The sequence below is a fragment of the Mchenga conophoros genome, linkage group LG23 (genome assembly GCF_057382185.1).
Source record: "Mchenga conophoros isolate Kocher_MC1m ecotype Shallow Benthic linkage group LG23, M_conophoros_male_GT1.1, whole genome shotgun sequence".
NCBI lineage: Eukaryota > Metazoa > Chordata > Actinopteri > Cichliformes > Cichlidae > Mchenga > Mchenga conophoros.
The window spans coordinates 32,468,052-32,494,324 of NC_140547.1; the positions used below are offsets into that span (position 1 = coordinate 32,468,052).

The 26,273-nt window shown below is 41.5% G+C and overlaps 3 protein-coding genes across 3 annotated transcripts in view; 2 read left to right on the top strand and 1 right to left on the bottom strand.

Annotated features, from left to right (window-relative positions):
- Window positions 1-1,192: 1,192 nt before the first annotated feature.
- Window positions 1,193-10,774, top strand: LOC146547645 (kelch-like protein 41b). Its single transcript, XM_085264953.1, has 6 exons — window positions 1,193-2,424; window positions 3,328-3,485; window positions 3,848-3,955; window positions 6,827-7,012; window positions 10,124-10,270; window positions 10,373-10,774. The coding sequence occupies exons 1-6, from the start codon at window positions 1,312-1,314 to the stop codon at window positions 10,482-10,484; spliced, it is 1,824 nt and encodes a 607-aa protein (XP_085121079.1). The 5' UTR covers window positions 1,193-1,311; the 3' UTR covers window positions 10,485-10,774.
- A 2,123-nt stretch (window positions 10,775-12,897) lies between these two features.
- On the top strand, window positions 12,898-14,894 carry LOC146547646 (2-oxoglutarate receptor 1). The gene is made up of 2 exons (XM_085265093.1): window positions 12,898-12,931; window positions 13,830-14,894. The coding sequence occupies exon 2, from the start codon at window positions 13,839-13,841 to the stop codon at window positions 14,826-14,828; it is 990 nt and encodes a 329-aa protein (XP_085121219.1). The 5' UTR covers window positions 12,898-12,931; window positions 13,830-13,838; the 3' UTR covers window positions 14,829-14,894.
- A 4,866-nt stretch (window positions 14,895-19,760) lies between these two features.
- The window catches only part of LOC146547647 (heparan-sulfate 6-O-sulfotransferase 3-B-like), a 30,448-nt gene continuing 23,935 nt past the window's right edge, over window positions 19,761-26,273 (bottom strand). The window contains exon 2 of the mRNA XM_085265092.1: window positions 19,761-21,243. Coding sequence (XP_085121218.1) covers window positions 20,475-21,243 — 769 coding nt within the window. The 3' untranslated portion in view covers window positions 19,761-20,474. The remainder of the gene's footprint in view (window positions 21,244-26,273) is intronic.

Genomic DNA, 26,273 nt, shown 5'->3' on the forward strand with positions numbered 1-26,273 from the left:
GCGCATAAGTGGTCCGCAGGTGCGCATGCGCTGTCAAAATAAAAAACGCGCACCAGATAAGAAGTTGCAATGTCAGAAGGAGTCTGAACCGCAAAAGAAGCGCTTCTGACATTTGTTTGGAGGTGGAGGAACACCAAAGTAATTGCTTAAAGGAGCTTGCTTCTTCGACATCTTTAAGTGTTCTAAACAAATGTTTGTCCTCCTCCAGAAAATTTAATGTATGCAAACATGCGCTGCAACTTCTTATCTGGTGTGCGTCTTTTATTTTGAAAGCGCATGCGCACCTGCAGACCACTTATGTGCACCCCTGGACATGGGCCCATCTTCCTGCAGGCCCACCGCAGGAGGCACTGTAGGGGTCGGGTGCATTGTGAGCGGTGGCCAGGAGTGGAGGCCCTGGCGGTCCAATCCCCAGCTACCAAGGCTTGATGCAATACTATAATGTTAAAATACATCAAACAGAAAAACCTACTCACAGTTAAACACAGGTGGTTTTCATTTGGAACGAAGTTCACCTGAAAGTTCTTGTGTGAGTATCATACTATCTCATTTCATAAGCCTAAAAAAAGCACTGATAGCACTTTTCTTTTATTATCATAGGTTTACTTATTTAGGCTACTTTTTTACTATGATAAAACAAGAACTTAAGAAGGATGGTATCATAACGTTGGGGGAATCTTTTGGTCCTAGGTTCAGATGTGCCACAATTTAAAACTGACTTTATATTATCTGCAAAATCTGATATCAATAATATAATGCGAAGCAATGGAAATTGGAGTATGTTTCAGTACAAAAGCACATCAGTGGCTATAATTATCTGAAAATGTAAATGCAAAAAAACTCAATGAGCCAGTGAACAATATGTCCAACTTTAAGAGGGTGCACTTATTTTGAATATGACAGCGATTGCTGTAAATGTCTCTTAAGACTCCAGCTTAAGGAAAGCTATTTGTAGGATGTGACCACATTGTCTCCACTGTTACCTACCCTGTGACACTCTGGGAGCTGAATCATGGTGGCATATCCCCAGCCAGTTGCTTCTTTCAGTCTATGGCAGCAGCTGCTCAACCCTGGCCTGTGGTGCACTGTGATTTGGCCCAGTTAAATTCCATAGAAGCTGAACCATTCAGGGGGCCAGAGGGAACTATATTTAGAGTGGGACAGGATTAAATTGCAGGGTCTTCACACAGGGAACCTTTTCTTTGCTCTGCCTTTTCCAGCCAGCACTGACTGCCAAGAGGACCTGTGGCCACTGTCTCTTTCCTCTCTCCACCAACTCCTTTGTTCTCCTACTGTTTACCTCCTGACACCATGGACCCCAACGCCATCAAGGAGGAGCTGCGCCTGTTTCAGAGCACCCTGCTCCAGGACGGCCTGAAAGAGCTTTTGAATGAGAACAAGTTTGTGGACTGTCACCTGAAGGTAGGCGATCGTAGCTTTCCCTGCCATCGGCTGATCATGGCTGCCTGCAGCCCTTACTTCAGGGAAATTTTCTTTACTGAAGATGGGAAGGAGGTGGAGAACACCAAAGAGGTGGTCCTTGAGGATGTTAACCCTTCCATCCTGGACATGATTATTCAGTACCTCTACTCAGCTGAAATTGATCTCACCGATGACAACGTTCAGGATATAATTGCTGTGGCAAACAGGTTCCAGATCCCTTCTGTCTTCACAGTGTGTGTCAACTACCTTCAGAAGAAGCTGTCCTTGGGTAACTGCTTGGCCATCTTTAGGATGGGCCTGGTGCTCAGCTGTCCCAGGCTGGCCATCGCAGCACGCAACTACATTGCTGACCGCTTTGAACTCCTTTATAAGGAAGAGGAATTCCTAAAACTCGCAGCCCATGAACTGTTTGCCATTATTGGTGGAGACTCGTTGAATGTTGAGAGAGAGGAACTGGTTTTTGAAGCCGTCATGGCCTGGGTCCGCCATGACAGGGAGAAACGCCTCAAGGTCCTGAAGGATGCTTTCAACTGTATCCGATTCCGCCTCCTGCCTGAGAAATACTTCAAAGAGAGAGTGGAGACTGAAGAGATTATCAAAGCTGACCCAGAGCTTCAGAAGATGATTCAGGTCATCAGGGATGCTTTCAAGGGCAAACTGCCAGAGAAACCCAAGAAGAATGAGGGAGAGGAGGGGGCCAGCAAGGAAGGAGGTGAAGAGGAGGACAGTCCATTCCCTGGATTCCTGAATGATAATCGCAGACAAGGCATGTATGCTCGTGACTTCATCCTGATGATCAATGACACGGCAGCAGTGGGATATGACGTCAGTGAGAACGAGTGCTTCCTGGCAGCCATGTCCGAGCAGGTGCCACGTAACCACGTTAGCCTGGTGACAAAGAAGAACCAGCTATACATCATTGGAGGACTCTTTGTCGACGAGGAAAACAAGGATGTTCCTCTGCAATGTTATGCATATTTGGTGAGGAGGTTTTCTTTTCATTTGACATTATCTTTTCTCTGTAGTAGGCGATCTCCTATTTGGTAAGGAAAAATGTATATTTCCTGACTGGTCATGAGTCGTTGCAGGAGGTCGCTGGCTGCTGCTGGGTGAAATCACTCAAAAAGACGGTATTGCACCAAAGCTAGCTAATTACTAAGTGGTAGAGAAACTTGAAAAAATGTCACATGAACCAGAAACTGAGGATATTCCTTATTTGAAGTAAAATGTGTTCCTCATCCTGAAACTAAGACACTTTGAAAACAGCAAACAGTCTCATTTTTTCCAAGAAGCAAGAAGCTTAAAGGCAGGGAAAAAGTCCGTTTTTTTATATTAAATGTTTATATCAACAGTACAGAAATACAGTATAAATCTGATTCAGTATCACTGGGTTATATTGTGTTACATAGTTAGCTTTAGATGTTATGGTGGTTGTGAAACTTTTAAAAGTTAAATGATAGCTGGTCTAGCACTAGTTTTCAAGTGTAGTGGATAAAAGAAGCAGTAGTATCAGTTAACCTAAACCATCTTGTGGGATTTTATTTTAATTCCTTATTCAAACTATAAATAAACTAGAAGGAAAATATAAGTGAAAGTTATTTTTTTAGCATGTGATAACAAAAAGGCTGCAACATAGTTCTATCTGAATTCTCTTTCCAATAAAAGATGAATTAAATTATCCATCAGGTCTAAGCAATATACACAATTAAGAATGTGATAGAGGCCTTGAACTGCTGTATCTTACAGCATAATCAATATGCGGATATCATGGAGCATAACAAGCAGATTCATGAGGTGAAAAAGACAAAGAGCTAATGGGTGCTAAAAGTATGCTTTCTCCACTCTTGTGAGTTATAGTTTTGTTTTTTTTTTCCTCCTCCACAGTTGGATCCGTTCAGCTCAGACTGGATCGCGCTGCCCCCAATGCCTTCTCCAAGATGTCTCTTTAACATCGGAGAGAGCGAGAACCTGCTGTTTGCTGTGGCTGGAAAAGACCTCCAGTCCAATGAATCATTGGATAGTGTGATGTGCTATGATACTGAGTCAGTGCTATTTCTTTGTTTTGATCCCTACTTCCCCCATTTCTCATTAAACATCTCACATTTGATCATTTTTAGGTGATAATTAACCAAGTAGATTTAATTGCATTTCTTTGTTTTAACTAAGGATTTTCTGGTATTGAATTTAATTAATTAATTATGGTAAATCTGAAGTTGTTGATCGGCTCTGGCTGTTTTTATTTTTATTTTCATTCTTGCATTCATTTGTGGGCCATTTAAGTTATTGACATTACTCATATATATAACTTTTTTTTTTAAATCCCAAAGAAATTAGAAGCAATGAATTCAAGGGAAGAGAAAAACACTTAATGAGTTCAGTTGCTTACAATTGTCACATTCTTCAGGAAGATGAGGTGGAGCGAGACCAAAAAGCTTCCCCTGAAGATCCACGGCCATGCAGTTGTCTCCCACAAAGGGCTGGTCTATAGCATTGGAGGAAAGACGGATGACAAGTGAGTAAAGGTGTCACAATACGGCTGTGTGCAGGCAAGAGTAGGACCCAAACGCAAACTCACAGAGTCAAAAGGTAAACTCAAAAAACACAGCTTTATTGCTGGCGTGGAGTGGGACACGAAAAACAATACAAAATAAACTAAACTGGGAAAACTAAAGCACAAGGAGCCACAGGGAAAAAATCACACCGCTATGAGGGAGGACGCAACACTGACAAAGAGAAACATGGGGCTTAAATACACTGAGGGATTAACGAGGGGGAATGAGCCACAGGAGGAGAGCACAGCTGAGATTAATTAAGCAGGACGAGGCAAGGGAAGCAAAACTAGAAACATTAACATAGAACAGACTGTGAAAGTAAAACAGGAAACACACTGACGGAACTCTAGACATGTGAACTTAACAGACTGGGGGAGACAGAACATAGGGATCTGAAACATGGAACAGAAAGGCACAGTAGATCAACATGAACATAACAACGCCACAGGGGAAGAGTAAAACTGAACACAATGAACACAGAAACACCAGACCTCTTCACAATAAAACAGGAAACATAATGAGACGTAGACATGACAACCCAAACTTCACAATGTAAGACACAGACATGAAACACATGAAGAGCAGGGGAGATTTACCATAGTTGGAAACACGAGGGGGAAATAATAAGAACTAGAAACACTTAAGCATGATAACAAATGAACTTAGGAACCTGAAGGGCTTACATAAACTAAAACATCAAAATGAACTAAAACTCAAAACACTGGGTCATAAGACCCAGGATCGTGACAAAAGGACCTTCTGTATGTTTGTATGTTTCTTGTTCTTATACTTTAGAGTGGAAACTTTAATCTGAATGCTCACTGCAAAGAATTCCGACCCAACACACCATTCGGTTTGAGCTTTTTATCAAGCACACAGTAATACTTTTCCGCTCGGCACACATGGCAGCCAACTTCCAGTCAGCTGCACACCCCTCCCCCTCTGGTCTCCAACATCACTGAAAAAGGGAAATCCTTGACATCAATGACATCCACCTGTCCCTCCAACCTCCCTGGCACCACCCCTCCCCTGTAGCTGGGCCAGGGATCACACCTCCACCACACTCACTGATTATCCTATAGTCTTAGGGTAAAGATTAGTATGGGTTTTGTATTCTGTCGTGATATTTAAGACAAGGGTGTTTATTGTGAGAATCAGAATCAGGAGACTTTATTTATCCCCAAGGAGCAATTAACAAACAACAGAGGAGCATAACGTTGAAGATAAGGACAATAAGAACGGGCAATAAGAGTGAAATAATAAATACACAGAATATACAATATATACGGTTTTGAAATTAAAGTGACTGAAAGGTGAATAAATAACTGTAAGTGACTAAAAATTAATAAAGTGTCGGTAGTATAAGAAGAGTGTAGTTTATGTTTATCGGTGTGGGAAATGGTCTTACCGGCTGGAGTTAAAAAGCAGAGTGGCTTTGGGGACAAAGGTGGCTCTCCTCCTCTCAGTCCTGCAGGAAATGCAGTGGAGGCGTCGCCCAGAGGGGAGCCATTGAAATGTTGGGTGAAGAATGTGAGATGGGTGTCCCCACAGAGATAGCTGAATAAATGTGAGTGTGTAATCTAATATATGCTGCAATCATGGAAAATACCAGCCCTGTGCATCTCTTGTTACAGCCAGCATATGCTATTTTTCCTCTCTCTCTATGCCTGCGATAGAAGCCAGAGTTGGGAAGGGACACACTTTTTACAACAAAATGAACCTTAGGCTTTAAAACTGTAATAAGACATGCAGTCAGCTCTTGAGTTCAGCTGTCAGTAAAACAGGCTGCTAATTATCAAATGTAAACAGGTGTGCTCGACCTGGCTTAATATAGCTGGGACTATCACCAGAAGGTCTCGACCAAGAGGAAAATAAGAGCAAGAGGTAAGGGTAAATGGCACTTTTCTACAGCATACTACAGTAGCCCATTCACTCCAGCACTTTTCTCTACACCCAACAGCTTGTCGTAACTAAAGTTACAGTTTTAAGTTACAACTTTAAACTTTAAATTCAGATCTTTAAAAAAAGATCGGTTAGTTTTGTAACCACATAAGAATACTTTTTGGTCTAGCTGCTCCGTTTGCCCATTTAACAACATTTAACTGTTTCCAAAACGGACACAGCAAATGTTTAATTATGAGGAAAATGGAATCACTGTTCAGACTTTCAGTCTTTGGATTAAGTAACAATGAATGTCAACCTAACATTGACTGCAATTAGTAAAGGTTTGTGAACCTTTACTAATTTTGTCCCTATGTCTTTAAGCGCTCCTTCTCAGGACACCTTTGTTTGTTATATAGATTACGTTTACTAACTTGCTTTTTGTGTCATTTCTCTTTTCTTTTCTTGTAGAACTGTTTTTAGTCCATTTACTCACTCCTGTTCTGCTCTTTATCCACATGAAGCTTTTCTTTCTTCAAATGTGTTCCTGTTGATTGGTGTTTAGAGGCTGTGCCCTTTCAAATAGAGAAATCATGATTTTTTTAATGAAGGCTTCATGTTGAAACACACTGTGAGTCCATTAGTCCAATTAGTAAAAAAAATAATAATAATGAAGACATGAGGATACATTTTTATAATCAATCATTTAAACATTGGCTTTAAGATTAAATTTCTTTGTCGGTAAACAAACATGTATCTTTCCTTATTTAAAAGCAATTGATTTAAATTATCATCATTTTAATTTTAGAGCTTTAATTATAGATGCTTAAAGTACCCATTAATTGCATCTATTTGTGTAGGTGACATCACCAAATCAACACCAAAAATGAACAAAAACGTTTGACAGCTTTTGATGCTGAAAGTCCCACATCTTTCCTTCATCTTCACAGCAAAGCCCTTAACAAGATGTTTGTGTATAACCACAAACAGTCAGAGTGGAGGGAGCAGGCCGCCATGAAGACACCCAGAGCCATGTTTGGAGCAGTTGTCCACAATGGCAAGATCATAGTGGTTGGTGGAGTCAACGAGGAAGGCCTCACTGCCTCGTGTGAAGCCTATGACTTTGCAACGAACAAGTATGAATATGTTTGCAACTTTCCTGTTAAATGAGAACACTCACTGGTCACTTTATTAGGTACACCTATTCAGCAGTTTGTTAATGCATATATCTAATGAGCCAATCGCATGGCAGCAACTCAGTGCATCATGTAGGCCTGGTCAAGGAAGTCTGCTCAAGCTCAAACTGAGCATCGGAATGGGTAAGAAGGGTCATTTAAGGGAGCAAGTCATGGTCTAAGGGTTTTAGAAACGACTGAAATTTTCTACTGAAGTTTTCCCACACTATCATCTCTAGGGTTTCCCGGGAATGTTCTGAAAAAGTATCCAGTAAGCAGCAGCCCTCTTGTTCATGTTAGAGGTCAGAGATAGACAGACTGCTCAAGTCACCAGTCCCAAGGTCTTACTCCAGTGGACAGGGCTGGACTGGGACAAAAAAATCAGCCCTGGCATTTTTGGTCCAGGCGGCCAACCATCATTTTCTTCTTCTTATTATTTTTTTTAAGAATATGTATATCTGTCAGGCATACACATATTATGCATTTTTTATGTTTTTGTTTGATTATAGATATTGAAACAGGTTCTCATCAGGTACAGTTGTTTTTGGGTTATTTCTTAGTTGCTACATTTTAGATATAAGCAGTGGCTCATGATGAAAGTAGCCATTTGCTCCTTTCCTAATTACACTCAACAAAAATATAAACGCAACACTTTTGTTACTGCTCCCATTCCCCATGGGATGGACGTAGAGACCTAAAATTCATTCCAGATACACAATATAACCATCCCTCCCAAACAGTGGTCACAAATCAGTCCAAATGTGTGGTAGTGGGCACATCTGCTATATTGAGATAATCCATCCCACCTCACAGGTGTGCCACATCAGGATGCTGATCTGACATTATGAGTAGTGCACAGGTGTACCTCAGACTGCCCACAACAAAAGGCCACCCTGGAATGTGCAGTTTTTTGCGCTATTGGAGGTCTGGGGACCCAGAACCGGTCAGTATCTGGTGTGACCACCATTTGCCTCATGCAGTGCAACACATCGTCGCATGGAGTCTATCAGATTGTCAATTGTGGCCTGTGGAATGTTGGTCCACTCCACTTCAATGGCTGTGCGAGGTTGTTGGATATTCGTGGGAACTGGTACACGCTGTCGTATACGCCGGTCAAGCACATCACGAACATGCTCAATGGGTGACATGTCTGGTGAGTATGCTGGCCATGCAAGAACTGGGACATTCTCAGCTGCCATCTGCCCTGAACAATGTGAACCATGATTCATCCGTGAAGCGCACACCTCTCCAACGTGCCAGACGCCATCGAATGTGAGCATTTGCCCACACAAGTCTGTTACGGCGACGAGCTGGAGTCAGGTCAAGACCCCGATGAGGACGACGGGCATCCAGTTGAGCGTCCCTGAGACGGTTTCTGACAGTTTGTGCAGAAATTGTTTGGTTGTGCAAACCAATTGTTCCAGCAGCTGTCTGGGTGGCTGGTCTCAGACGATCTTGGAGGTGAACCTGCTGGATGTGGAGGTCCTGGGCTGGTGTGGTTACACGAGGTCTGCGATTGTGAGGCCGGTTGGATGTGCTGCCATATTCTCTGAAACGCCTGTGGAGACGGCTTATGGTTGAGAAATGAACATTCAATGCACGGGCGACAGATCTGGTTGACATTCCTGCTGTCAGCATGCCAATTGCACGCTCCCTCATTGCTTGTGGCATCTGTGGCATTTTGCTGTGAGACAAAACTGCACATTCCAGGGTGGCCTTTTGTTGTGGGCAGTCTGAGGTACACCTGTGCACTACTCATGATGTCAGATCAGCATCCTGATGTGGCACACCTGTGAGGTGGGATGGATTATCTCAATATGGCAGATGTGCCCACTACCACACATTTGGACTGATTTGTGACCACTGTTTGGGAGGGATGGTTATATTGTGTATCTGGAATGAATTTTAGGTCTCTACGTCCATCCCATGGGGAATGGGAGCAGTAACAAAGGTGTTGCATTTATATTTTTGTTGAGTGTATGTCCCTCCATCTATCTTCTTATCATGTGAGTTTCATCTTCCTCCATCTCTTACTCACTTCTACACAGCTGGTTCAGCAGCAGCCTCCTGTAACTGTGAGGTCTGGTTACTAGTTGCTGTTCACGGTGCAGCAGCGCCAACAACAAATATGTTGTTAATTTGACCCATTTTGCTGCATCTATTTTTAAGTTTCTTTTTATTATTTTCTCTTAGCTTTTCAGCTCCACCTTTTACTCACTTCTTCTACACTAAACTTCTTCCACAAGCTGCACCAGTGAATAGAGAAGGGAGGAGAGGGGAGGGGAGGGGCTGATCGCATTTAAGAGATTTAATTGGGCAATACAGCGTCAGTAATAAAAATGAACTAATGGGCCCCCATAAGTGCTTGCACGGCAGCGGCCTTTCAATCCATTGGCCCAAAATGCCAGATGACCAGTCCAGCTTTGCCAGTAGAGCACCTTTGGGATGTGGTAGAACAGGATGTTTTATTACATGTCACATTTAAAATCATCCCACATCCCCCAAGATGGTTAGAACAATCACAGCGCTCACTGGTTCTTCATGCTCATTGAGTCAAACCTTTCTCTAATAATTTTAGCTAGCTGGCTTCTCAGTGCGATTTATCTGCCCTAGCTAGTGCAGCATCTGGATAGGATTAAAAGGAGCCTCAATACTAATAAAACATAGATTTATCTTAGTGTGGTTTATTTATTTGCAGCAGGAACCTCTATCAGGTTGATTTAGATTTGCTTTAGCGATGTAGTTGCTATAACTAACTGGAGCCTATTGGCTCAGATTAACAGTATTTAAGCTAGCTAGTTTAAACTCTGACATTAAAATTTCTGCAATTAAGTGCAAAATATAAATACATTTAAGTTACAGGACTGGTTAATTTACTTGTTTATAACCAACAGAATTTTTTCGTTTAAAAAAAAATGTTGCACTCATTTGGCTTTGATAAACTACAGTTCAGTTATCTGCCAAAAGAAAAGAGAAATACTGAAACTGGAAAAAATGACTGCGGTACAAACTACAACAACAGGGATAGCTTAGACTTATTTCCTACCTTCTCCTAATGTTGTGTCTCCTCAGGTGGGAGCCCTTCACAGAGTTTCCTCAGGAGAGAAGCTCTGTCAACCTAGTAAGCAATGGTGGCTCGCTTTACGCTGTGGGTGGCTTTGCTATGGTTCAGATGGAGAACAAGGAGGTGACTCCCACAGAGGTCACTGATGTCTGGCAGTAAGTCTTATTAAGTTGAGGGACCCAGATTTACAGGCTTTTATTTTTTATATTGCTACTTTGCTCGTTTGGGGAAAATGACCCAATTCTCGCTCTTGTTAGGTATGAGGAAGACAAGAAGCAGTGGAGCGGCATGCTGAGGGAGATGCGCTATGCTGCTGGATCCTCCTGTGTTTCTATGCGCCTCAATGCTGCAAAGATGCCTAAACTGTAGACAGAAGCAGTTTCTTTTTCTTACACATCCCCACCATCAACACCTTCTGTCACCCTCTCCTCCTTAGGCGAGCTACCCCCTGGCCTCCTAATCCTCTCTACTCAGATTTCTGTGCGTCGAGTTGATCTTTGACATTCATTTTTTTCTGAACTAAGATGATTTTTATCTCTACAATAAAACACTTGCTTCTGGACTGCGCCATCCCGACAGTGAATAGGAATCACAATTTAGAGTGATTTCTATTCACTTTTCTAGCTTCCCTTTTGTAAAATAAACATTTGTAAACTTCAGCTTCTTTTACTGCTTTTAAGTGCGTGCGTGAGGGACATTACAGAGAACATCAGCATGTCCAGGGCAGCCAAGGGAAAAAAGACATATATTTGTAGATGCAGATGTGTTATGCTTTGAGGTAATGTCAGGTGTAGACTTGACACTCAGCGTAATAACCTTTAAACACAGGACAAATATTAAGCATGACTGCGGTCAACACTGCATGCTCTAGCGATAGCAGCAGTCAAACATAATGTGAGAATTGTAGGCGTATTTTTGCAGCTTACCCCGACAATGAGTGAAATATATTCACACTGAAAAATAACAGCGTGCATGTTTTTATGTTTACATTATAAAGACTGACACAAAAGGAAGAGGAAATTGCACAAGGTTTAAATCAATATTTCAGTGTGGTCTGTAGCTGATGACTACATGAGGTGGGAAGATGTGTTAAGGCGGCTGCAATCATTAATGCTTGAAGTGAATCATTAACAAAGACAAGCAACCTATTTATAAGTACCGAACTACAACGCTATGAAAAAGTACCCCCCTCCCACTACCTGATTCCTCTCCTTTTTTAAATTTTTGCTTGTTTTTCAGACTTACATGTTTGAGATCACACACACAACCTGAGTAAATGCAAAATCCAGTTTTTAAATAGACATTTTATTTATTAAAAAGAAAACAGGTAGCCAGACCTACCTAATCATATGTGAAAAAGTAATTGCTGGTTTGGTACTACCTTTAGCAACGAAAACTGCACCCAAGTATTTGTAATGACTGCCAATGAGTCTTTCACGTTGCTGTAGAGGAATTTTGGCCCATTCCTTTATCCACAATTGTTTTAATTCAACCACATTGGAGGGTTTTCATGCATTATCAGCCTATTTAAGATCATGCCAAAGTACCTTAAATGGATCTGACCCTGAATTTGACTAGGCCACTCTGAACGCTTAAATTTAGTTCCTTTTTTGAGCCATTCAGAGGTTGTCTTACTACTGCATAACACAAGTGTGATTGAGCTTCTGGGTATGAATTGAAGGCCAGACATTCTCCTTCAGGATTTTCTAGTGAAGTAGAGTCCATGAATTTTATAAGTGGAAAAAAATGGATGGATGGACAGATGGAACGTGTCCAGGTCCTGTCGTGAGGCAGAGAAGAAGCTGCATAGGTCAAATGCACTTGGTTTTAAATCTTGTCTATTTCTAGCAGCACTTGTGAGCTCTTTGAGATGACTAGGAACAAAATGCTTTAATTGCCTCAGGATAGAAGTGCAGAAAACTCAGCCGTTGTGCTTTTGGAAATTGTCCTTATTCACACTTTGCTGCTCCTTTCTCCTGTTTTTATCCTCAGGTAAGTAGTGGTAGCAACATCAGGAAGAAGGAACACAAGAAGCCAAGTAGTCAAAAAAATAAAAACACATGTTAGAAAAGTAAAATAGTCTCAGAACCACTGTAAAATATAATATTCGTTTTTTGCTGGACATTACATTTGCTGGACAGAACTAATTATATTACTAGTTACTGATATCTGACTTCTAGAAAATGCTGCATTTTACTGTGAGCAGCAGTTTGTTGATTACAGATGTGCACAACTGAAGCACAGTTCACAACATATAAGTTTTAGTGTGACACTTTTGATTGAAACTTACGGTCGAATTTGTAGAAAGTTAAAGTAAAATGGTAACACACTATTATAATTAAGTGTTCATTCCCTGCTTCTAAACCTTCTTGTTCCTTTAATCAGAAACCGTGTGCTAAATTTAGCTCGGTAGTGCCATGCTGAGGTATTCACATGCTCGTTTCAAGAAATAATAAAGACCTCATTAGGAAGTCTTGAGTTCATTCTTGTAAATGAACACTGGACTGTTTCCTGTGTTGCTAGATCCCCGACATTCCATTCCCTCACCTCACCACCTGAAACCTAAGCTACATAGACAAATTGACCCTTGAGCTTTGTCAGCTTAAGCGTGATACCAGGAAGTATGCACTTCACATAGCTGAAGCTGAAGCACACAACACAGGACTTCAAGTAAAAATATTCTGGACTTTCCCACTTGTGGTGTGTAACAGTAAAAGGAAAGAATAAAAGAGGGTGTGACTGTGGGATGGAAGTGAAAATAGAGACGAGATGCTAAAGGACTGAAGTGCATACTGGTGAGGATACTGGCAGTAGAAGTGAGTAAAAAACCTTTTATATAATCGAATGTTACCTTTATGCTGAGATGTAACACTGAAATAATAATTTACAGTTTGTAGTTTTTTGCAAAATGTAATCATTTTAATGAGTGCAAGTTCCTGCCTCATGAAAACCAAGTGTTTATGATGTGTAAGTGACACCTCACACATCCCCTGACATCCATAATGAGAACAGATCGTACTGACAGCATTACAGGATGCCATAGGCACTGTCATATACTGAGAGGCTTTCAGAAATCAGACTGTTGAAAAAGAATGATTTTGCTTGCTTCTTTCCCACCGAGTTTCCCTGATTGTTTGTTTCTTTGCTTGTCCTGCTCTCGCCTTCCTTCCATGAGCAGTAATTGCTGCCTGCTGTGATCTGACAGCTGGGGGGAAATGAAATGATTTGCGTGTTGCCTATTGTATTGCTCAGAAAACATATATGTCATGAATACAGTACACAAGAATAGAGGTGTTGTTAAAGAAAAGGCATTTGTTCAATGCGTGACAATTATATTTAATATATTAATATTTCTGTTTGTTTTTATGTTAAGGCCTGCACTACTCATGTTGTGTTCATTCCCATGTTTCTCACGGTGTGATTTCCAAATTTTAGTGATCAGAAATAGCAGCTATACCAAAAACATCACTAACATTAAATGTGAATATTTGAAGTCTGTTTGAAAACTCTAACCAGCCCTTCTTGTAATATTAATAATTTTGAATAATTAAAAATTAATTAATTTATAGGATTGCTAATTTTGCTACATTGTGTCTCCCCAATTCCTTTTAAATTGCTTCAGTTACATTTTCATAAATGCAGGGGACATTCTATTTTGAGGGTTTTTTTTTAGTTTTCAGTGTGGTTATTAAAATCATTTCTCATTCTCAATAGGACTGAACTATGGCCATCAACCATTCCAACAATTCCAACTGTACCGATTTGGATGAACTGATGAAACACTACTACCTGCCTGTGGCTTATAGTCTCATCTTCATTGTGGGCTTGGTTGGAAATGTAACATCTATCAGCATTTACTTGACAAAGCTGCGTCCCTGGAAGAGCAGCAGCATCATCTTGGTCAACCTGGCGGTGACCGATCTTCTCTACGTCCTCAGCCTGCCGTTCCTGGTCTACTACTACAGCAGATGGGATAAGTGGTCTCTCTGCGGATTCATGTGCCGTGTCGTGCGCGTTGGGTTTCATTTGAACCTTTATGGGAGCATCCTCTTTCTAACATGTCTGGCAGTTTTTCGTTATGTAGTGGTGATTAAACCACTGAGTGCAGCACAGGTACAGCAGAAGCGCTGGGGTATAATTGCCTGCTCAGCTGTTTGGATCATCTCTGCCGCTGAAATAACACCCATGTTGAGCATGATATCAGTGAATGATAACAAGAAGTGCATAGACTTTGCAAGTACTGAACCCGTCGCTACTGTGCGGTTGTACGGCTGGCTACTTACTGCGTTTGGATTTCTACTTCCCCTTGTGGTGGTGTTTATGTGTTACATTGGGATAGTAAAACAGCTGGCAAACGGACCACGCACAACAAGTTTCTGTCGGATGCGAGCACGGCGTGTGACTGTACTGATCCTGGTGGTGTTTGTTGTATGTTTTATGCCATATCACGTCCTGCGTGTGTTGCGGATAGAATCAAGATATCATAACGTGACTTGTCCGGCAGAGAACATCGTGCATGCAGCGTATATCATCTCCCGGCCTCTGGCTGGATTTAACACATTTTTCAACCTGGTGCTCTACACTCTTTCAGGTGATACATTTAGGAGGGCCTTTCTCAACGCTTTCCACTGGGAACGCTGCCTGACCAAAACAAGGTCACTGGTCCACCTGGCCGTCATTAGCAAGGCAAGCAGGGACAAGTCTGCTACATGACTGACAACACCTAACTTTCTTTCTTCAGTAGCTCTGTGACTCATACTGTAGACATGCTGTAATAATATGCACTCATTGTGTCGTCTTTACCGTAGGTTCGTCTTGGGAAACTTTGCAGCAACCCAGAAGTGAAAATAATAAAGACTCAATGTATTAATGACTCAATAGTTAAGACCTTTGTCTACAGTTTTTCTTTCTCTGACTGGAAGTCCCCTGAGCATATTTACCTGACTTACAATGGATTCCTTTGTTTGAAGCCCCAAAAATATTTACTGTGTAGCTATGGACCTTGGAAGAGAGTTTGTATTTCTAAACTCTTTTGTTTGTGATTCAGATTTCCTAACAGAATGCCTGAGCCTCTGACATGCTAATTTTATTCAGATTCTTTCAGCTAGTAAGACAACCCCCTATGAGCAATCAGGTTGAAAAATAAAGCCACAAGATACAATGAGGGCAGCTTCTAGGACAGAACATTGAGATACTAGGAGACTTGCTCACATTGTTTTCCATTTGTGTCAATTTTTAGATTTCATAAGGCAAGCACTGCCTGCTTTGCTCTCCCCAACGAGATGCCACAGTGGTGCCTGAATATAGAGAACTGCTAGATCTCACCTTAAAGTTTCAGAGTATATCAAAAATTGATGGGCAACGTGATAGATAGATATGTGAAACTTTTACAGGCATTATTGCTGTTACAGCTATTTTATACTAGAGATGGCACGATACCACTTTTTTATGTCCGATACCGATACCGATATCATAAATTTGGATATCTGCCGATACCGATATGAATCCGATATAGTGTTTTTTAATCAACAAAACTGTTTTTTAAAATATCTTGCTGCATTTTGCAAGTCTGCAAGTTCATACTCAAGTTTAAAACAACAACTACACTAAAGCTATTCTGTTATACCTGTATACAAAAAAAATATTTCATAGTTCAGCAATACTGATCAATCTAATAAACTTAGACCTACACCATCCTCCCTATTCTGGTATTTTAAAGAGTACTTAGCGTAAATATTAAGCAACCTAACTAATAGGGTTCCAACTCCCAGCAACAACAAAATTAAATAAATAAAAAATAGGGAACCACCCCTCACGCGCCACCTCATGATGCTTAATCGACGTAATCAACCTTAATTTGATGCAGTGTGAAAAAAAATGCACAGAAATCAATTATTTTTCAAGAAATATTAAATAGATTCAACATCTTTCTTCAACAAAATTGCAGACTGCACAGATGGTACCTTCCCAAAGTAAAAAGTACTATAGCTTACTAGGGTATATATATTAGACTTAATAGTCACTATGTACAGTAATTGACTTCTATTCATTTTACATCAAATTAAAACTTTGGGTGTCAGATAATTATTTATTAAAAGCTCGACATTTTAAATGAGAATAAGAAAGAAAAGTATGTCTTTGTGCCCCCTTTTCCCTGTTAATGCCCTATCAGCCCCCCTGGCTAAACTTTGCTAGATCCGCCCCTGCACAGTTACCAGCCGTCAGCTACGTAGAAAAAGATCCTGGTGTAGAAAGTAATATTAAATAAATTCTAACAACAGCTTATCAAGCTTAAATGTGCTGCTGTTGTTCAGCCGCTGGTTTCCTCTTTCTGGCGCAAAGTGGGCCAAAAACAAACGAGAGACAGACTCGCGACAGAAAAGCCGATCAGCTGATTTAAGCAGTTTCACGATTGAAGTAGCAGCCGGAGAGCGAGAGGCAGTCGCTTGTTAAGCTTAACGCAGGAATGCTTTACAAACATTCAGAGATGGACTTACACACTTGCTTTACTTCTCTCGGGGATAACTTTGTCGGAGATGAAATGCCAGGTTGCTAGCGAAGCTCCACATGCTATCCAGACCACCAACAGGTCCTGCATGCCACAGCTGCTCTATCACGTGATGCATACGTTCTGAGGTGAGTTACGGCGTGTTGCAAGTTTTGTGAGGTGCTTTCGTGATATTTAATGGATCGGATTACATTTTTTATTTTTCTCCGATATCCGATCCAGTAATTTAGGTCAGTATCGGACCGATACCGATACGTAATATCGGATCGGTCCATCTCTATTTTATACATTTTAAAACATCTACTATAACAACACGCTAAAATTCAAAAAGGAGTTGTAGCTAGCTGAGTCATTTTAGCCTATCATTGTCTGGTTAAATAATCTTAAAATATTATGCTGTCAAACGTATCATATTGCATTAAGCATATTTTATTTTATTGAGTTACACCTCTACTGGAATGCTGAATCTGATTTTTTCCCTATAAGCACCAAAGGCTTTGGCTCATTTGACTAAATTTGATAAAGGAACAAACCTATTTAAAGTTGGATGGATTACCATTTTGTTAAACCTGCTTCACAACATGCTACTTTGTTATTTAAAGCACATTAAAAGACAGCAATCTTTATATCCAAATCTGGTGAAAGTAACAGGAAATATAAATTTCATGTACAGTGCTTGATGTGGCTGTTGAAGGTCTCAGTATGAATAGTGTGAGCAATAATGCTTTTTGACAAGATAAGCAACATTTAAATAAAACAATAACCAAAATAAATAAATGTATTCAGTGTGTGAACTTTTTCTAACAGGAGTCATCAAATATAATTTAGAATCAGCAAATTGACTCATTTTAATTCACCTCCACCATCTATCTCTAGCACTTTTTTCTTTGAGGTTTCTCTTTGCGTCACATTGGAAATGGTCAGAAACGTTTTAATTGCTGGCCCTAAAAACACTGCATTAGTCATCCTGCTTTGTTGCATTTCCCCAACAGTGCTATAAAACGATTATATAGCCCGACAACACCTCCTCCAGTCATGATCTGTGCTAAGTGCTCACATATCCCAGAGTCTTTCAGAGTTCTCCGTGCAGATGCGTTCACCTTTCCCATGTGCTAGCAAGACAGGCTGTGCAATTTTCTCATTTCTCAAGCATAGATGCTCTAAGAGCAAGAGCCAAGGACTTGGGACCTTCAAAGAGGCCGATATTACTAAGTCAAACCAAAGCACAAAATTTGTGAGAACACACAAACAATCACCCAGAAGTCCTGGAACAAAGTCATACTGTCAACCCAAAGACATCCTCAACAGAAGCTTTTATATCATTTGTCTATTGCTGCTTCTTCCTGGATACAGCGTATTGTTCTGCTGTTGTTCCCTTTCCTGATTTATATCTGAGATTACATTTACAAAGAAAGCCTAAAATTCGTGATATTATTTGTTGTAAATGTTAAGGAAGCCATCAGTCCTCTGGTTTTGTACGAGGGGGGAAAAAATCCTGCATCACTAACATGTTTTTTGTTTTGTTTTGCTCTCATACAAGCTGTGCAAGTAGAATTGAAGCTACAGCTGGGAATAAAGAGGCTATTTTTGTCTATGGCATTTCCTTTTCTGCCTCCTGACTGATCTTCTCCTCATCCTCATTTGCCTTCTCATAGACAAAACATCTGCATGGAGCAGTCTCCCACATAGTAGACAGGTCTGGCCCAGATCTAGGATCAACCTGGCACTGTTTGCTGACTTCTGGAACGATAAGACGTATGTCATCCAGATATGGACCAGGCCTGGCATAGATGGCGCTGTCTATGTCATGGCATGCCATATCTGTCTTGATTGTGGTTTGGGTTATGTGGCCCAGGCTCATAGAAAACAGGTCTTCCCTGCAACCGGCATCAAGCTGGCACCTCTGACTGACTGATGTTATGGCGGGGTGTAAGTCAACCAGATGTGGGCCAGGTCTGGCAATGATGGCACTATTTATGTTCCTATTTTAGTTAGAAAACCCAAATGCCATGTTGCAATACTATACTGCTATGGTAGCCAACATTTCAAATGCAGGTTTGACAGGTTTGTGAGGGTACACTTTATCCAAAACCTAGTGACGGTTTACTCATCTTTGCCAGTGGGTGGCTGTAGCTCAGGTCACCTACTGATCGGAGGGTTAGTGGTTAGACCCCTGGCTCCTCCAGTCTGCATGTCAAGAGTGTGAATGTGTATGAATGTAGTTAGGAAGCACTCAGTTTAGAGAAAGTGTGTGATTGGGTGAATGTGGCATGTTGTATAGAGCACTTTGAGTAATATGGGAGAGTAGAAAAGCGTTATCTAAGAATCAGTCCATTCACTGTCTGAACAGAGTTTCGTCATGTTACTTTTGCACTATTATGTTCCGGCACATGTTGTTATTACATGGCTTGATTAAGTTACACATTAGGCTGACATCTGGGGTCAGAGCTGAAACTGTTCTGGGCCAGCACAGGGTCAGCAGTGTGTCTGCAACTGAACCGTGGCTGCACACAACTTACATATTGCCCACATACCACAAAGAATGACGGCCCTTTGGTATCCCAGATCTGGCTTTGCCAGAGGTAATCCACACATGGGCCAGCACAGGACCACCAGCGTGTCTGCAAATGGCCTTGTGCTGGCCTATGTGTGGGCCACATCTGGCAAAGCCAGATCTGGGCCACCAAAGGGGCGTCATTCTTTGCGGTATGTGGCCATGTGTAAGCAAATTGTGTGGGCCAGATCCGGGCCATACCAATTTTGCTATGTGGGCTACTGCAGTGTAAATGGAACTTCAGCAGAGCAACATGTTTGTCAAATTAGGGAGGAAAATGTGTTCAGCAAGCTGCTGGGTTTTTGTTACTTTGTGCTAAGCCGGAGTCATGGTCAATTGAACTTTAAATGATCAATCTGGAAGCAAAAAGCCCCATAATCAATGGCCTAATGGTGGAAATACCAATGTTCTGTCTCTGTGATGTAAGAGTTCTGAAATTGGCTCTGACAGCCTGTCTGTCAGGCCAACAGCTCTCCTCCTCTCCTTGAGAAAAAGCTTCATCAGTGTGCGTCACTGTATTTGTGCGTGCATGGTGGTGGAAGAAGTCGGCACACTGAGGGAAGATTTCAGATTTTTATGGTGAGAACATGCTGTGAAAAAAAGGAGCAAGGCAAGAACACTTGCATGTACACATGCATAACAGAGAGTCCATCAGGTACAAATTAACATCACTGGCTGCTGCATATTTTTATTGAACACATTTCCTGCGAGAAATTGCTTCGACTGTTTCTCTTATATTGCAGCTTAATCAGTCGGAAAGAAGAAAACACACTGCAGACTATTGCCAGGTTTGTGCTTTGATATTCCTACGAAGCCAAACACCACAGATTAACTACAAGATTTCACTGTTCAACACAGCGCAAGATCACACACATGACACTGAGGATCCTTCACCACAAGGCAGTCACCAGTTTGAAATTTACTAAAATGGGCCTCCTTAATGACACTTGTTTTTCACTTAGTTCTTCTAACGATGGTTTAAGAAACATTTTTGCTGCTTTGAGAACACTCAGAGCACTTGCTAATAAATCAATCAATCAATTTCGCAACCGCAGTGCCAAAAATAGCCATAAGAAAAAAATGTAAATACAAAATGTCGCCATGAGAAATACATCCATCATAAATATTAAGACACCATTCGGCAGTCTGACAAAGCGCTATGAGGCTGGGAGGGCAGGAGGTTTTGGCAGATTCACAGCAGAGGCGAGATGGAGGAAGACAGAGGGAGGGGAGTAAAGCACAATGAATCAACCAGCCGTCAGTCACCGATGAAGTGTTTGCAGTTCCCGTGTTCTCCTCACCACCGCACGACCTGGCTGCCATAGTCCTCTGTGGTGGCTACCTCCTCTAGCACCTTCACCTCCACCTCCTCCTCTTCCACCTCCTCTGCTCCTCCTCCTCCTATTCCCAGTCTCCAGAGTTCAGCCAAATAGGTCCTGTGCAGCCGCTGTCTCTGCTGCCTCTCCTGCCGTCTCCTGAGCCGCTCCTCCTGGTGTTGCCTCTGGCGGTTATACTGGTAGCGCCGCAGGAACAGCTCCTTGGCATACTCGTAAAGCTCCATGTCGAGGGCGTTGAGCCCTTCGATGCGCCACCGCACCTTCTCGCTGATTCCCACGCTAGCAGCTCGCGTGCTGTTGATCTGCGTGAAGGGCCGGATGAAACGCAGGCCAAACGTCCGTTCAAACAGATACTGCGTCTTGCGCTGAAACTCCGTCAGGCCAAAGAAGGCCATGTTGCGTAGGTTGGACTTGGCGCTTGCGAGCAGCACGCGGCCTCTCTCCAGCTCGCTCATGGACGACATGTTGTAGCATCCCACCAGGCTCAGGTCTGCCAGCATGCGGACTTGCCGGTTGTTAGCAAGGTTCGAAGGGCAGTTCATGAAGTCAGGAAGGGGCACCCCTGTCCAGTCTTCACCGCTGTAACAGGCAGGAAGCTCATCCTGAGTGGGAGGGCGACCATCACACATGTGGAGGGCAGTTTTCCAGGTAGCCCCACGCTGCACGTGCTTCCACTCACTGAGGTAGCGTGACACAGGGTCACGTAGCATAGTGATGTAGTAGAAATTCCTGCAGAGACAGATTAAGAGACGCGTTAGACGAGGTGCTTGGCATGCACATCGCACTAGCTTAAAAATTAATTCCAAGGTAAAGACCCAACAATATTGGACATGACAGGAGGAGGTACCCAACAGCATTCAGAACCAGGCTCCTTTTTTCCAAGAGGTAGATAAAAAATCTGAACCCACACTCATTTCTGTATAAACATAAAGTTCACTAAGTGAACATTGAGCAAACATGTTTAAAAAGGTCCAGGTTTTACTTTGAAGGTCTCAAAGGTCTCCATTTCCAGTCGGCATCGAGTGTTAGCAAACGAGTTGGTGTCTTTCACGCAAACTACAGGCAAAAATGACCGTGTATGTGTGGGCGTAGCCTAACTGGCACAAAAAAAGAAGAGTAAAAGTAAGCCAATATTTACATTAGCATAGCTGGAAAATAATAATGAAGGTTTACCAGCAAAAAATTCATAAATCATAAACATGACTTCCCCTAATACCACAAATCAGGCTTTTTGTTTGTTGTTTTAATGCCATGCTAAACTAAACACCTGCTGCCTGTAACTCAATATTTGCATACTGACATAATTTCACTTACAAAGGCAAAAATTCATATTTCAGCTGATCCGCTCACAGTTTATGATGTTTTTTCAACCACTGCATAGATATATTTTCTTTATCATTCTCTTTTAAAACCTCAAACTTCAACTGAGTTGAAACAGCACGTGGTATTGAGTACAGGCAGTACTCAGAGAAAGATACTAAAGTCGAAGAAACGTGTCAGCGAGTCACATTTTCAACACAGCAAAGGAGGATGAAACTATACATCAAATTTCTCATATCCTGCCACAGTTAAAAAAAGAAATATGAGCGGAAAAAAGATAACACAGCGTTGGAAGTATATGGAGTGCACTGAAAGTCTGATTAGGGTTTAAATGAAAAACATCACTGAGTATGTCTGAGGGTGTTAGAGAATAATGACATTGAAAGAAACACAAACCAAGCACGCATAGCATTTAATATCCTGCAAATGTGGAATTATTTTTGTTTTTGTCACACCAATTTGCTCCTTCCTGCCTCTAGTAATGAGTTTTTTCATCTCCAGCACCTTTCCTGTCTCTGATCTGCCTCTAACAGCGTTTCAAAAATTGCTGTAACCTAGCTGCACGGAAGCCTTTCAGCGAACAAACACAGCTTTCTGCTCTTATCTATTGATTTCAGTGATGACCAGCATAACAACAAGGTGACTGAGGGAGTCATCGGCAGGAGAAATTCAGCCATTTTCAAAAAGTTTTTTTATTCCTTCTTCTAAACGAAAACAGCATAGATAAAGGAGAAATTGAAAATGTTCGTCTTGTGTGCACAGATCACCATGACCTTACCATGTCATGCAGAAGCCTGACATAAGGCCTAAATAAAATAAAAAGCGGAACATTTTCTTTCTTTCATTCCGCAAAGCTGAATTTTACTTTCTGGGAGGTTTCAGCTCCAAGGACACTTACCAGCAATGCTGCACTGGAAAATTCTCTTTTAAACCTATTTGCAGGAATGGTTTCAGCACATAACGCAAAAAGAAATTTCCTCATCTACTGGTCTTATGACTTGTTGATGTACCTTTCTTGAACCAACTGTTACCCTGCAGGTGTAACAATCCCTTATGGTTTGTGTGTTTCTTTTTATAGTGTAGCACATGAGTGTGCATGTGTGCGACTGCGTGATTAGCTGAAGGTGGGTTTAGTATGCTGGTGCTAATAAAAGCAGTGCTGGAACACACACATTTCACATGGTGCTTTAATTTGAGTTACAGTTTTTATCAGTCAGGCATGAAATGCTTCACAGTTATTGTGAAGCCTCTTTATAAAACAAAACACTGTAAATTGCCCCGAGCGACAGCCGACAATTTCTGAGATCTAAAAGTCACAGATGGCTAACACAGAGGAAGAGATGATTCAAACCTAAGGCCAATTAATTAGAATTAATAAACTCTTAATAATAAAAAATTAATAATAAACTCTTTAAATAAATAAAAGAGTTGTGTCTTTGGACTCTGGGGGGAACCTAGAGTACGTGGAGAGAGCCCCGTGCAGACATGAAACTAGTGTACAGACACGAAACCATTGCAGTACTGAGTGTATACTGCAATGGTAAAAATTATCCTAACGAACTCGGATTTTTGCTGCCATCTAGGAAGGGTAGCAAAGTGTAATCATTCATGTGGCTGTTCTATCATTAGCAACTCAAATTTCTTTTATTTGTGTTGTTATTTTACACAGCCCTTAATATCTTCTATGCTTTCTATACTGTTCAAGCCCTCTCGCTCTAAGCTTTCTGCTTAATTTTGCCTTTGTTTGACCTGTTTTTCAAGACATTATACATTTGATTCCTGTTTTACTGAGCTTTTGTAAATTTTTTCTTTCATATTGTTTTAATTTTTAGTCATCGTCCTTTAAGAAAAATACTTTTGATTACATTTTTACAAAGGACAAAATGAAAATCAAAAAAGGACACCTATCATGAAAGGAGAGCTGACTGCAGTGATGTTATAAAAGAAATTAATAAAAAGGAGATGAATTTCATCTCATTTTGCTAGTGGAAGAAAAGCAGAAGTGTTTGACTGTAGCATTAAATACTTCTTTGGGTGATGCAACACAACATTAAAACCAGATGCCAAATATCGTTTAGGTTCCTCGAATGCTGTGAAAACAGTTTTGAATCGTCGAGGTATGGACAAAGGGCCTCTGGATTCAATTCAATTCAATTTCATTTATACAGTGCCAAATCACAACAACAGTTGCCTCAAGGTGCTTTATATTGTAAGGTAGACCCTACAGTAATACATACAGAGAAAAACCAAACAGTCATATGACCCCTTATGAGCGAGAACTTTGGTGACAGTTGGAAGGAAAAAACTCCCTTTTAACAGGAAGAAACCTCCGGCAGAACCGGTCTCCAACTACAAGATGGTGACATCTTGTAGTTTATCTCGCCAGAAAGGTGGTAGTGAATTCTTTTGATTGGAATAATCTGACGTCTGAATCTCTTGCCAATGTAACATCCACATGAGTCCCAGGATGTGGTATTAGCAGAATGCTGGACTGTTGGATAATGTATACCGGATGTAAAAAGAGCATCTGTACAGCTGTAATAGCTTAAACTTCAATGCTAAACTGAATAAAATGTGATTAATTGAGAGAGCATTTGTGCTACAGAGTAAAGACTGCACAGCCAAACAGCCCTAAAAGGTCAGCAATTTAGCAATTATTGCCAGACAGCAATATCAATCAGTTGTGATATATACTTAAGTGAGTGGTGTAATGATATCACAGCAGAACACCCGCAGACAGACACACCATCCAGAGATAATAGCCATGCACAGTGCAAGCTAAGTGAATTACTCTGCCGTCTTTACCGAGTTGAACAGACAGCAGTAGATGGATGGGCACACAAGAGCGCCTCACAAAAACAGCCTTTGTTGTACTTCCTGGAAAACAGCTCAGCCTTTTCCTCCTCCTGCGCCTATCATCTATCTGTACAGCTAACCACAAGACAGTCAGATCAATAAATGTCCATGCAAAGCAGCCTTTGTGTGTCTGTGCTTTCATCATGACCTATTGACAAAGAGCAGTAAATGTCAAAGCTCTCTGCTTACTCGTGTCAGGGACAGAGGCGCGGGTCACGCGAAGAAGGTCAAGAATGATTCCTCACTGGGTGTGTAGTTGGAGTCTTCTCATGCAGCAAACATAAACTCTCACTTTGATCGAGAATTTTATGGCGTTTATGAAAGCAGAAAATAACCATGACCTCAACCATAGGAAGTGTTCTTTTGAATCTGAAGTGGCTAAAGTGCTTTCAGTAGAAACATTTCATTCTAAAACGGAAGGTCTTGTTAGAGAGCATTTGTTGAAAGCTGAAGTAAAGTAAATTTGTTTTGGCTACTTGAGAATATTAACTCATTTGTTAGAATAAATGTTTCCCTGCATTCATGAGCTAACGTTTTCTGTCCACTAGTTGTGACAGGGCAGAGAGCGAACAGGAAAGAGGACAAGCATAATTAGCTAAAAAGGGCGAAAACAATAGCAGAGGTTCGGAGTCCTGCAGAGTGAAGGGATCATTTTCTTTTCACATAAAAGAAAATGTGAAATGAACTGCAGAGTAGCCCCTCCGCAAATCACTACCTGAGGGGTTTGTGTCTCCCAGGAATCCCAGGGGCTATATTGTCTGGGGGCTTTTGCCCCCTGGTAGGGTCTCTCATGGTAAATTGGTTGTGGGTGAGGGACCAGACAGAGAGCGATTCAGAAGACCCCTATCAGAAGACCATCAAGGGAACAATTCATCCTGCCAGGGATAGGGTTACTGGGGCCCGGCCAGGCACAGCCCGAAAAAGGGACATGGGCCCCCCACCTGCAGGAGGCACCATAGGGGTCGGGTGCTTTGTGAGCTCCTGGTGGGCCGATCCCTGGCTACCAAGACTAGCAATTCACAGTCATTTAAGGATAGTATTAATTTGGTCATTTTAACATTGTGATACCATATACAGGGTGGGCCATTTATATGGATACACCGTAATAACATGGGAATGGTTGGTGATATTAAAGTCCTGTTCGTGGCACATTAGTATATGTGAGGGGGCAAACTCCTCGAGATGGGTGGTGACCATGGTGGCCATTTAGAAGTCGGCCATCTTGGATAGAACTTTTGTTTTTTCAATAGGAAGAGGGCCATGTGACACATCAAACCTATTGGTAATGTCACAAGAAAAACAATGGTGTGCTTGGTTTCAACGTAACTTTATTCTTTCATGAGTTATTTACAAGTTTCTGATCACTTATAAAATGTGTTCAATGTGCTGCCCATTGTGTTGGATTGTCAATGCAACCCTCTTCTCCCACTCTTCACACACTGATAGCAACACCGCAGGAGAAATGCCAGCACAGGCATCCAGTATCCGTAGTTTCAGGTGCTGCACATCTCGTATTTTCACACCATAGACAATTGCCTTCAGATGACCCCAAAGATAAAAGTCTAAGGGGGTCAGATTGGGAG

Bases quoted from the DNA above. Each gene is read 5' to 3' on its own strand.
- LOC146547645 (XM_085264953.1), top strand. From the start codon at position 1,312: ATGGACCCCAACGCCATCAAGGAGGAGCTGCGCCTGTTTCAGAGCACC. The intron at 3,486-3,847 runs GTCAGTGCTATT...CACATTCTTCAG, and splicing joins GTGATGTGCTATGATACTGA to GAAGATGAGGTGGAGCGAGA. The intron at 10,271-10,372 runs GTAAGTCTTATT...CGCTCTTGTTAG, and splicing joins GAGGTCACTGATGTCTGGCA to GTATGAGGAAGACAAGAAGC.
- LOC146547646 (XM_085265093.1), top strand. From the start codon at position 13,839: ATGGCCATCAACCATTCCAACAATTCCAACTGTACCGATTTGGATGAA.